The sequence below is a fragment of the Syngnathoides biaculeatus genome, chromosome 16 (genome assembly GCF_019802595.1).
Source record: "Syngnathoides biaculeatus isolate LvHL_M chromosome 16, ASM1980259v1, whole genome shotgun sequence".
NCBI lineage: Eukaryota > Metazoa > Chordata > Actinopteri > Syngnathiformes > Syngnathidae > Syngnathoides > Syngnathoides biaculeatus.
This window is the reverse complement of record NC_084655.1, coordinates 7,392,898-7,405,052: the sequence shown is the minus strand read 5'-3', so window position 1 is coordinate 7,405,052 and position 12,155 is coordinate 7,392,898. Positions and strand designations below refer to the sequence as shown.

The 12,155-nt window shown below is 40.8% G+C and overlaps 1 protein-coding gene across 2 annotated transcripts in view; it reads right to left on the bottom strand.

Annotated features, from left to right (window-relative positions):
- tmem104 (transmembrane protein 104) overlaps positions 1-12,155 on the bottom strand; it is a 62,096-nt gene that overhangs the window by 17,461 nt on the left and 32,480 nt on the right. For both annotated transcript variants that reach the window (XM_061847057.1, XM_061847058.1), the window contains exon 9: positions 1,797-1,890. In XM_061847057.1, coding sequence (XP_061703041.1) covers positions 1,797-1,890 — 94 coding nt within the window. The remainder of the gene's footprint in view (positions 1-1,796; positions 1,891-12,155) is intronic.

Below are 12,155 nucleotides of genomic sequence, written 5' to 3'. Positions count from 1 at the left end.
TGATTTGACAAGATTAGCCCAATGCTCATAAAAGATGAGATACGGTGAAATCAAAATCTGCGGTGCTAGTGTTCCCAATGTTGTGACTAAGACACGGTAGGATTTGATGGTAATAGTCTAACACCGTGCCATTAAAAAAGATCCAGTTTGTCTTGCATTCTGATCTAGGCAATAAAAAATGACGATGGTAAGTATTGTTCCGCTTACCAGCATCCCTACAACATACCAGCACTTATGAGATGTTAGGTGATTTACCAATAGCATAAGGTAGTTATTGAGTTAGAAAGTTAAGTTAATTAGTAAGTGACAGCAGGAGGTGAATTATCTTGCGAGCATTTTGACAAGTGAAGAAAATATGAAATGGAATGGAATTTGGACTCAAATTACTTGTACACCTACAGGCAGTCAAAAGTTGGAGTTTGAAAAATTAACAACTCTGTACTCCAGCCATTCGTTCAATAGTTATCATGAGTGTAATAAACATTCTTCAGTGTTCATGTTTATTTCAATAAAAAGTCTAGACAAATGTTAAGATCAATTGAATTCATTACCAATTTTTGACCATTTGAGTCATTATGACATGAATGGAATACAATCAAAATGACTCAACACTAGAATTTACACTACAGCAAGGGATGTCAAACTCATTTTTGCAACGGGCCATGTAGTTACAGTTTCCCACAGAGGAGTGTTATGACTGTGAAACCATAACAATCTTTAATTGCCTCATCATAATACACAAAATTTATGAACTACTTCTGGAATCTGAAATCCCTATTGTTGATGTTTGGTGACACAAAAATGATTGAAATATGTCAATGTTATCATTTATGATATGACGATTTGAAATTTCGGGACAGATTTTAACAAGACTCATGGAAGTTGACATGATTTTCCTTCGCAGGCCTGATCCCCGGGCCTTTACTTTGACACCTGTGCACTATCATTTATTTACAGACTGTGATAGTTTGGGGCAGTTTTGGTTAGCAACTGAAGTGATACAAACGCTAGTGTGAATAGAAAAGAATCAAAATGGTACAATCTGTCCATTCATAACACCTTACAACAGTACAATAGGAAGTAGGTTATCATCATTATTATGCATCCTGGTCACCAGCTCTTCCAGCTCCTTCCCTCAGGTAGGGACTACCGAACAATGCAAACTAAAACTAGCAGACATTCAATACCTTCTGCCCTCTTGCCATTAACTTAAAGAGTTAATTTGTTATTCCATTGCAACATGCTGACAATTTTTTGTCTTGAATTTCTTGTCACATTTCTGTCAGGTCAATTATATATTATTTGTGCACTCACTGTAGTCGTCTCGCCATGCTGCACTATTTGTACATCTGTTGTTGACCAGTGCTGGCCACTCATGTGTTTGAGTAGCATTTGCAACATTTACACAATTGACATTGTCCCAGATTATTGTACTACTGGTCACTTTAAACTGCATACATTTCTTGACGTCTCGGCACCCATTGCACAATAGTCATTGCACCGAACTATTGTTCTATTAGTCATTCAAAGTGCTTTAATTTCAAGAGGATTCTGCATCTCTTTGCACAATTGCATGCAACCTTTTATTGCTCAGTTACTTTTTTTTTCTTCTCTCAATGTCTTTGTCTACAAAGCTCAGAAGTGTTCTCTGTCAATTGAATGTCTGTTGATGTACTAGACTCCAACTATCAACTACCATAGCCAAATTTCTTGTGTATATTTGACATATTTAGCAAATAAAGATGCTTCTGATTAATTTTGTGTTATTTTGTAGAAAGAAAAGAAATGAGTCTTACCAATCCATCGCATAAGTGAAGTGAGAATTTGAAGGTATTTGGTCTTCTGGGCATTAAAGAAGGTAAACGGCCCCAACAGAACAGTAAAGACACTCTGCAGGACATGTAAGCAAACACAAAGACAGAAAATTATTTTGACTCAAACTTCAATTATTGCCAAATTGAAGAGATGTTTTGGGACCTGACTGACTGTACCACCTTATGTTTCATACTGCAAAAAGCAGCTAAAGCCGTGAAACAAGGTAAGGCTGTAAAAGAAAAATGTCTCTGTCTTTCTAGCCTACATTTTCCCAATTGACCTGAAAAGGGGCACAAGTCTATTAAAGGCATAAGGAGTAAAATACCTGCTAGCATCATCAAAAAACACAATGACTATGATGACCAAGATTTAGGGCGGCTGACTAACTTAGCCATTCAGGGGGAGAACAATATTTGCACTAAATGATCAGCATGACGCTTTTGTATGATTTGGCTCATAAGCTACATGTTGCACGAACTCACCTTCCTCATCTAAAGGAGTCATTTTCCATTGCCACTTAACGGCTTGATATATGGGGAATGCAGCCGGGATTCATGTTAGGTCTACAGTCAAGCCTGAGCCTAATGGAATGCAGCTTGTAAACCTGTCATGTCGTTCGTTTACTGGGCTAACAAGTCTTAAAGTACATGTCAGAGGATAGGTGTGGTGTGGTGGAGGGATAAGTGGGGGCGAAGCATGTTGGGAGATTCATGTCGAGCAGGACAGAGGGAAAGACTTTTCTTCATCTTCTACCTTTTTGGGTATGGGTTCTTGTGACTTTTTGAAGTTAACACTCAATCAAGGTTCCTAAATTGGAAAGCTGCAGAATATATACATATATTTTTTTTTTTCAACTTCTGGGGTGCTTTGAAACAAAATGGTCACTAAATCAAAATTGCAGACTTCGAGTCTGCTCAGGCGTCCTTTCTTTTTTCTTTTTATTTTTTTTAATTTACCCTGTTCAGCTACTAGATCAATCAGAATAGAGAATCTGCAGCCCTTTTATGCCAAACAGTTTTACCGTGTCACAGTTTTTTTTTAAGCTTCCTCTGTGGTTTCTTAGCATTATAAGAGACATTTATTGAGAATCAGAGTTGATCAGTCAAACAGAAAAGGTTTTTATAGAGGGAGTATAGGGTTAATTAATAATTAATCAAATTTTAATTTTGACTATCATGGCTATACAGATGATACACAGTTATATTTAGCTTATCTCCAGATCACTACAGTTCAATTGAGGTGTTATGTTTGTCAAAAGCATATTAACTTGAGCCAAAATTTCCTTCAACTGAACAACAACAAACAGACAATAGTTTTGGGCATTAGAGAAAAGAGAATTGCTGTTAGAACACACCCGGACTCACTCTTTTTAAATTCAAAGACGAAGTCTGAAATATTGGTGTTCTGATAGATTCAGTCCTGACTTTCAACAGTCATATCAAATCAATTACAAAATCTGCCTTTTACCATCTGAAGAACATGTGCAGAGTGAGGGCCTGCATCTGTCAAGCAAATTAGGAGAAGTTCATCCATGCTTTTATCTGAAGTAAACTTGACCATTGCAATGGTCTTCTGACAAGATTCCCAAAGAGCATGAAACCGCTGCAATCTATTCAGAAAGCTGGAACTCGGGTTCTTGTATCTTTTCCATACATGGGTTCTTGAGACTCTTTGTGGGTCCACGTGAAACATGAAATTTATGTTCCTAAGGGAAACAGGCTTTGAGAGCTAAATGAAAAGTTATTGGATACATACATACATATCTACCAGATTGCATTTTAAATAAAACAGCTTGGGGTTGATTTTTTTTTCCTCTTCTGAGTATGCTTTGAGATTAAAGAAAAGGTTGATGCATGTTGTACGGGAGGACATGAGGATAGTGGGTGTTAGAAAGGAAGATGCACGAGATAAGCTTAGATGGAAAAAGATGACACACTGTGGCGACCCCTAATGGGACAAGCCAAAAGAAAAAGAAGAACATCTTCTGAGTATGCTTTGAAGGTAAAATTGTGTACTTAAAACAGTCCAGTGATGACAAGGATATTTACATGAGCGCTGCCTTTACTGTGCATCGAGTGAGAGGCTTCACCTGGCCCGCATGCCAGCCTGTAATCACACACTTGGCTGAGGGGCAATAACTGCTGAGTCAGGGATGAGAAACTGCAAAGGTGACTAAGGCGCTGATGGATAAAATCTGAGGGATTTATTCTATTAGGTCCTCATAAAAAGGTCACTCACCCAAGGCAAGATGCCAAATCAAAGAAAAATGGTAAAGTGAACAGCTTAACCAAAGTATGAGCATGTGATTCAAAACTACAAAAAGCTTACATGTACAGTAAGAATTTGGAGAATTAAATAAAATAAGTTTCTAATTGAAATTTCAGTTTGGTGTTCAGAGATAGGTGGCACGGTGACCAACTGGTTAGCACATCTGCCTCATATTTCTGAGGGCCCCGGGTTCAACTCCAGCCTCATCTACGTGGAGTTTGCATGATCTATGCGTGTTTTCTTTCTGGGCAATCCGTTTTTCGTAAAGATCACAAAAAATTAATGGTAGTTTGACCGAAAACTCAAAATTGCCCATATGTGTGAATGTAAGTGCGATTGGTTGTTTACCCTATGTTGGGCTGACAATCACTTCAAGGTATACCCCCGCCTCTTGCCCGAAGATAGCTGGGAAAGGCGCCAGCATGCCCGTGACCCTAGTGAGGATGAGGATAATTTGAAGATGCTGATTCTCATCCAACCACTTCACAATCAGCTGAGAACTGGTCCAGTGATAGTTGGAGATCATGGCTTGATAAAGCCAACAGAACCAGATCATCTGCAAAAAGCAATACTGAGGCCACCAAACAGCAGACCCACTCTGCCTCGGCTAGGCTTAGAAATTCTGTCCATAGAAGTAATGAACACAATGGGGGACAAAGGGCAGCCTTGGTAGAGTCAAACCCTCCAGAAACGACTCAGACATACTGCCAGCAATGCAGAACACACCTTGACACTGGTTGTACAGGGCCTGACAGCCCGAATCAGAAGGTTCGGTACCCCGTACTCACGACGCACCCTCGACATGGTCGAATGCCTTCGCCAACTCCCCAAAACACATGTAGACTTGTTGGGCCAACTTCAATGTGCCCTCAAGCTCTCTGCAGAGACTGCAGACATGGTCCACTATCTATGGCCATGATGAAAACCCACATTGATGATTATTTTGGTATCCTAAATTCAAGTTAAAATAACTGCCACTGTAATTTATTATTCAGATTTTTTTTTGTCCCGTTTGTGTGTGTTTGAGAGATGAAACCAGCAGGACAAATCATCTGCTTGTCCCACATATGTTTCATGCTAACGAGCTGAGCTACAAGGGCATCTGTGCTTGCCTCTCAAACGTGAGTGACAAAATTAGTGTGTGTGTGAGTGAGAGCAGGTGCTGTGCATCACAAGGGAAACGTCTCATTTAGCACGCTGATGTCACCTTCATCGGTGATCTCAGTCAACTGGCTGAAGGTTGGGAAAAAAAAAAAGACTTCTGGCTTCATCTAGCAGCATAAACATCTATCCCTCTTTTATATGTGCAGACAATAAATGTACAATATGTACACTACAGTCCTTCAAAGATTTAGTATAAGACCAGCAATCTTCACAAAGAGAGAATTGAAAGTGCTGTAATATGCAATATTTTGATTAAAGCGAGCTATTCATATTTTTTTCTACTTTGGACAACAACTTGGAAATGCAAACTCCTCTGAATTGTAAATCTAATCGACCATCAACTCAACTAAATATTTATAATTTGTTAACATACCGGGGAAAAACCTAATTGTAAAGAAAAGTTTATTTTACTAAAAAAAAAAAAAAAAAAACTAAATCTTGTAGTAAAGACAAAATCATAAGAAAATGTAATGTAAAAAAAAAAACTCAACTCACTAAAACCGGGAAAAACACTCATTTGACAAGAACCTCTTGCCCAAAGATAGCTGGGATAGACTCCAACATACTTGCGACACTCGTGAGGATAGGCCAAACGGAAAATTAATGAATTAATGAATGTTTTAGTCATGAGAAAATTATTTTATTTATTTTTTTATAATTTGAGCTAAGATGTAATTTACAAAAAATAAATCATGAGATTTTTGGTGAAAAAAAATAAAGAAAAATGTAATTTTTTGAGAATGAAGAGAACTTTAGTACTAGTAGGAGCAATGAGGAAGAAAACGCTCTTGATAGGCTTGAAGAGGAAAAGGACCGTCTATCATAGGCAACAAACAACGTGGTAAAATCAAAGAGAAAGAAGAGAAGAAAAGGGTACATCCAACTGCTGAATTTGATAAGAGCAATGACCAGATGACGAAGCCTGTATTTTAGTGCATGGGTTGGGTATCGCCCCTATGACAGATAACAGTGATCACGAAGCAACTGTTTCCGTTAAGAGAAAAAAAAAAAAAAATGGGACTCCCGAGGCTGCAGAAAGGTATCGGCTGACCAAGCGGAATGCAGCTTCGGTGGTCGCTGAGGCAAAAACCCAGGCGTGGGAGGAGTATGGTGAGGCCATGGAGAATGACTTCAGAATGGCTTTGAGGAAATTCTGGTCCATCATCCAGCGTCTCACGAGGGGGAAGCAATGTACAGTCACTGTGTATGGTGGGGACGGGGCGCTGCTGACATCAACTTGGGATGTTGTGAGTCGGTGGGGAGAATACTTCCAAGACCTCCTCAACTCCACCAACACGCCTTCCCATGAGGAAGCTGAGTCTGGGTGCTCTTCTATCTCTGGGGTTGAGGTCACCGGGGTGGTTGAAAAGCTCTTTGGTGGCAGGGCTCCGGAAGTGGATGAGATTTGTCCGGAGTTCCTAAAGGCTCTGGATGTTGTGGGGCTGTCCTGGTTGACATGCCTCTACAACACTGCATGGACTTCAGGGACAGTGCCTCTTGATTGGCAGACTGAGGTGGTGGTCCCCCTTTTCAAGAAGGGTGACCTGAGGGTGTGCTCCAACTACAGATGGAGTACACTCCTCAATTTCCTTGGTAAGGACTACTCAGGGATACTGGAGAGGAGGGTTCATCAGGAAGCTAAGTCTTGGATTCGGGAGGAGCAATGTGGTTTTCGTCCTGGCTGTGGAACAGTGGACCAGCTCTAGACCCTCGGCAAGATCCTCGAGGGTGCATGGGAGTTCGCCCAACCAGTCTACATGTGTTTCGTGGACTTGGAGAAGGCATTAAACAGTGTTCCTCGGGAGTCCTGTTGGGGGTTCTTCGGGAGTATGGGGTACCGAATCCCCTGATATGAGCTGTTCGGTCCCCGTACAACCGCTGTCAGAGTTTGGTCTGCATTGCCGGCGATAAATCGGACTCTCGGAGAGTTGAACTCCGCCAAGACTGCCCTTTGTCACAGATTTTGTTCATAACTTTTATGGACAGAATTTCTAGGCGCAACTGAGGCCTAGAGGGTGTCCGGTTTGGTGGCCTCAGCATCGCATCTCTGCTCTTTGCAGATGATGTGGTCCTGTTGGCTTCATCAAGCTGTGATCTCAAGCTCTCACTGAGCGATTCGCAGCAGAGTGTGAAGTGGCTGGGATGAGAATCAGCACCTTCAAATCAGAGACTATGGTTCTCAGTCGGAAAAGGGTGGCGTGCCCTCTCCAGGTCAGGGATGAGATCCTTCCCCAATTGGAAGAGTTCAATTATCTTGGTGTCTTTTTCACGAGTGAGGGAAGAATGGAGCGGGAGATCGACAGAGTGATCGGTGCAGCGTCTGCAATGATGCTGACTTTGTATCAGTCCGTTGTGGTAAAGAGGGAGCTAAGTCGAAAGGCAAAGCTCTCAATTTACCAGTCAATCTACGTTCCCACCCTCACCTATGGACATGAGCTGTGGGTCGTGACCGAAAGAACAAGATCCCGGATACAAGCAGCCGAAATGAGTTTCCTCCGCAGGGTGTCCTGGCTCTCTGTAAGAGATAGGGTGAGAAGCTCGGTCATCTGGGAGGGGCTCAGTATCGAGCTGCTACTCTTCCGAATTGAGTAGAGCCAGATGAGGTGGCTCGGGCATGTGATTCAGATGCCTCGTGGACGCCTCCCTGGTGAGGTGTTCGGGCATGTCCCACCAGAATGAGATCCCAAGGACGGCCCAGGACACGCTGGAGAGACTATGTCTCTCGGCTGGCTTGGGAATCGCCTCGGGATCCTTCCGGGGGAGCTGGAAGAAGTGGCTGGGGAAAGGGAAGTCTGGGTGTCCCTGCTGATTGCTTTCTACCACAATTTGCTCATAAATTCTTTAAAAGTTAGGGGGATTTTCTACATTTTTTTTCTCATTTTGTCTCTCATAGGTGAGGTACACCATTGATGAAAATGACAGGCCTCTCATCTTTTTTAGTGGGACAACTTGCACAATTGGTGGCTGACTTCTTTTTTGCTCCACTGTACATTAGATGGGAACAGACCTTTACCTGTAATGTAAATGTACGAATGATAGAAGGATGTATACAAAAATGCAGGCAGTCAGGGTGGCTCAGCTGGGAAAGCGTTGGCCTCACAGTTCTGAAGTCCCGGGTTCAATCCCAGACCCACATGTGAGGAGTTCACATGTTCTCCCCGTGCCTGCGTGTTTTTTTTCCTGGCAGTCCGGTTTCCTCCCACATCCCAGAAACATGCAACGTTAATTAGATACCCTAAATAACCCCTAGGTGTAACTGTGTGCATGGCTATTTGTTTCGACGGGCCCTGCGATTGGCTGGCATCCAGTTTAAGGTGTACCCTGCCTCCTGCTCGTTGACAGCTCGGATAAAGTCCAGCACTCCTCGCGACCCTTGTGAGGATAAGCGGTTAAGAAAATGGATGGATGTGTGTGTGTGTATATATATATATATATATATATATATATATATATATATACACATACATAAACACACACACACACACACACACACACACACACATCTATACACTGTATATAACCTTGTGTCATGATTAACACAAACATTCAACAGGACAAAGGCAGAAAGTGTGTGTCTAGGATCCAGAATGGCAGCTTCCATAAGAAATGAAGGTCAATGAGGCTCTCAGTATGAAACATTCCATGTGCAAAGTTGGGGGAGGGGATTGTATCTTTAAATTAACTTCACTCAAATGTGCAAGACAGTGGCCACACAATGTAATGGAAACATCTACATGGAGACATGCTGCCAACAGTGTGGTGCAAGCATAAACTACATCGAGCGCATATATTTTTTCCGCAGAGGGAGCCATAAATCAGGCAAATGCTGAGAGGCGGGGTACGTCACTTGCCGCTTGGTGAACAAAAAGCGGCAAAGGTGGTGAAAATCATGGATGTGGTCGCGTTTATTTGGATGTATAACATATATACCAAACACATTCCCGACCGAAATATGCTACCACCCATGTCTTAATCTTTTCAATCATAACCATAGTAAAGAGGCAGAGGTCAACGGCGGACGCTGTGGTTACGCAACTGCCTCCAGCCACATTCCCGCCACATTGCCTTCATGGACTCAATCAGCACAGAAAATCACAGCCAATTGATCCTCTTAACAGTTTCTACCCAGCTCGGGTGATGTCTTGTGTCTAACATCATGAAATAGCAATGGATAGCTGATCGCGCATACACTAATTAGTTTACGTGTCAGTCCACAACACATAAATGTACACACGTATCAAATCTCATGAGTTCCAAGAAAATTACTGTGATTTTAAGTGTTTAAAGTTTAAATGTTGCACTGCAGCACATGGACTGTGAAATATTGGTAATGGAACATACCAATGGAATGTACAAATAAAAACTACTATTGACACATACCAATAGGAACGTACCAATCCAATCACCAATAGAAAGAACATAAAAAGAAAACCTGGAGGAACATCCTAACCAGTTGAACTTCCCGTTTACCGAATCTAGAACGTGGAATGTACCAATAGCATGTATTAAAAGTCTGTACCAGTAGAAGATCAGTATCAATGGAACCCAAAAATTGGAAAACACCAAGAGGAATGTATCAATGTAATTGCAACATTAGGAATGTACCAATGGGAACGTGGACAAGGGAAGATACCTATAAAGGAATGTACAAATGGTGATATTAATGGTTTATACCAATGGCAACACAACCATGGGAAAACTTCAATCCAAAGTATCCATGTACCGTGCTAATAAAAAATACTCATGGAAATAATAATGGAAGATCCCAATTGAAAGGACAAATGAAAACGGACCAACAGAACTGTAGCAACGTAACTTAGAAGTGGAATGTACCAATGAATAGTAGGAACAGAACATACCATAAGAATGTACCAATGAGAACATAATAATGCAAAGTGCAAAAGAGAACATATAAATGAATCAAGCTCAAGTTCGCCCAGAGGACAGCAGTCTCCAAAATAAGACCAAACACATGAAAGTGTCTATGAACCAATGTTCCCTCTATGCTGCGCAACTGCGGATTTGCGCACTTGTCACACACGCTCAGCGCAGAGGAAAACCGATCCAGCGCAGTGAACTACAGCACAACGTCTTTTTTTTTTTTTTTTTTTTAAACACGGCAGCAAACTACCTCTCACAAAGAGCTGCTGCTCGGCCACACCACACTCTACTTCCTTGTTTACCTGACACCGCCCCCCTCCATTTTAAAGTTTTACACTCAGAATTACAAACACCGGAGGTATGTGAATAATAGAAGAAAAAGTGGTGAAAATGGATGAGATTTTCTCTTTTTTGAGTAAAAAAGGTCTGGTCTGAAGCCAAAGTAGAAAGTACAGGATGAGATGGTGTGTAATGTTGACATTCCACCTTGGCACAGCCTGATTGAGGATGAAAGCACAGACGATACAGTGCACAAAAAAACTAATTCTGTATTTTAAATGTAGGAGACAACATAACATTAACCCTAAAACTGTTTGGGAGCATCATTCCGCTTTCAACGTGCATTGCTAAAGATATTCTGCAAGCAATAATTAACCCTAACCCTAACCCTATTACACCAAGAAAAAGAGACTGGGATATCATTGTGGGTTAAAAAGAAAAAAAGAAAAAGTTGGAAGCGACATTTCAAATGTATAGTTCATAGTTGCCATGGTATGTATTTGTATTGTAATGTATCTTTTTGTCTGTTGACATTTTCAGTGTAAGTTTGCAAAAACACAAAATTGTTCTTAAAAATGTTCTGATGGTAATGTAATCTGAATGATGGAATGTAATCTGAATGATGAACCGCGTAACTTAAGTGGATGACACTGATTGACAACAGTGTATACGCCTGATGTTGGTGACAGTGGTCAAAGGGAGCGCTCACGGCCTTAGTGTTTGCTCAGACACGTAAAAAAAATTAGAGGGAACATTGCTATTCACTGATTTGAAAATGAACAATTTGGATGAAACATGACATGACTACCAATTCTTGATTTCAACCTTTTGGAAAGTTACTTTTGATTAATGGCAAAGACGACACTGTTCATGTAACCACAGTGTAACAACAAAGACACACACTTGCAGAATACATTCTACGCTTAGTAAAAGAGGGAAGTTAAAGCAGCAAGATGAGTGACAACATTAAGCATCTTCTAAGAAGCCAAAGATTTATGACCCCAACGCAGGTGTAGTCGTCTAGTTTTACTTGACTCCTTAATAAACCAGGAGTCTTTTATGTTGGGCGCATTTATCGTCAGCTGGCGTTCACGGTCGGACTGTTAAACATTAACGGCTGTGACAGCACCAAAAGGCTCATTTACATTCCGGCGATGTCCGCCGCTTGACTTGAGATTTATTCCCGTCGTTTTGTGTTCCCTTCAACGGTACCGCCATATTTCTCCTCTAATAAACCATAAATCAGAAGCAGACTCATTCAGGGTAGCAGAGATGAGTGGGAATTATGGCCACTTTTAGGTTTCACACAGATCCTGGACTATATTGCATATTAGCACCCATCTGAATTTTGGGTAAATTCATCCCAGTTTGACTAAACAACATGAAATTTGGTGGACATGTCTATCATAAATAGACCTATAAAAGTATGTACTAGAACATGTGCCAGCAGTAATATTTTAGTTTGAATTTCTACACTTGACTGCATTCAATAAGTGGATACGGAAAAACAGTTTTAATTTGTATTTTTTGATTGAAACACTGCATTTAAAAATTGAATCTGAACAATATAATTTATAAATGAAAATTTAGTTTGGAATTGAAGTCCAATAAACTTGAAAGTTTTTTTTACACAAAGAAATTTGAAATGATAAATTTTCACATTCAGTTTGATCATTTCAGATCGACAGATTCAATTTCAAATTCGGTATTACAGAGCTCCAGTAACTGTAAGGAACACAAATCAATAC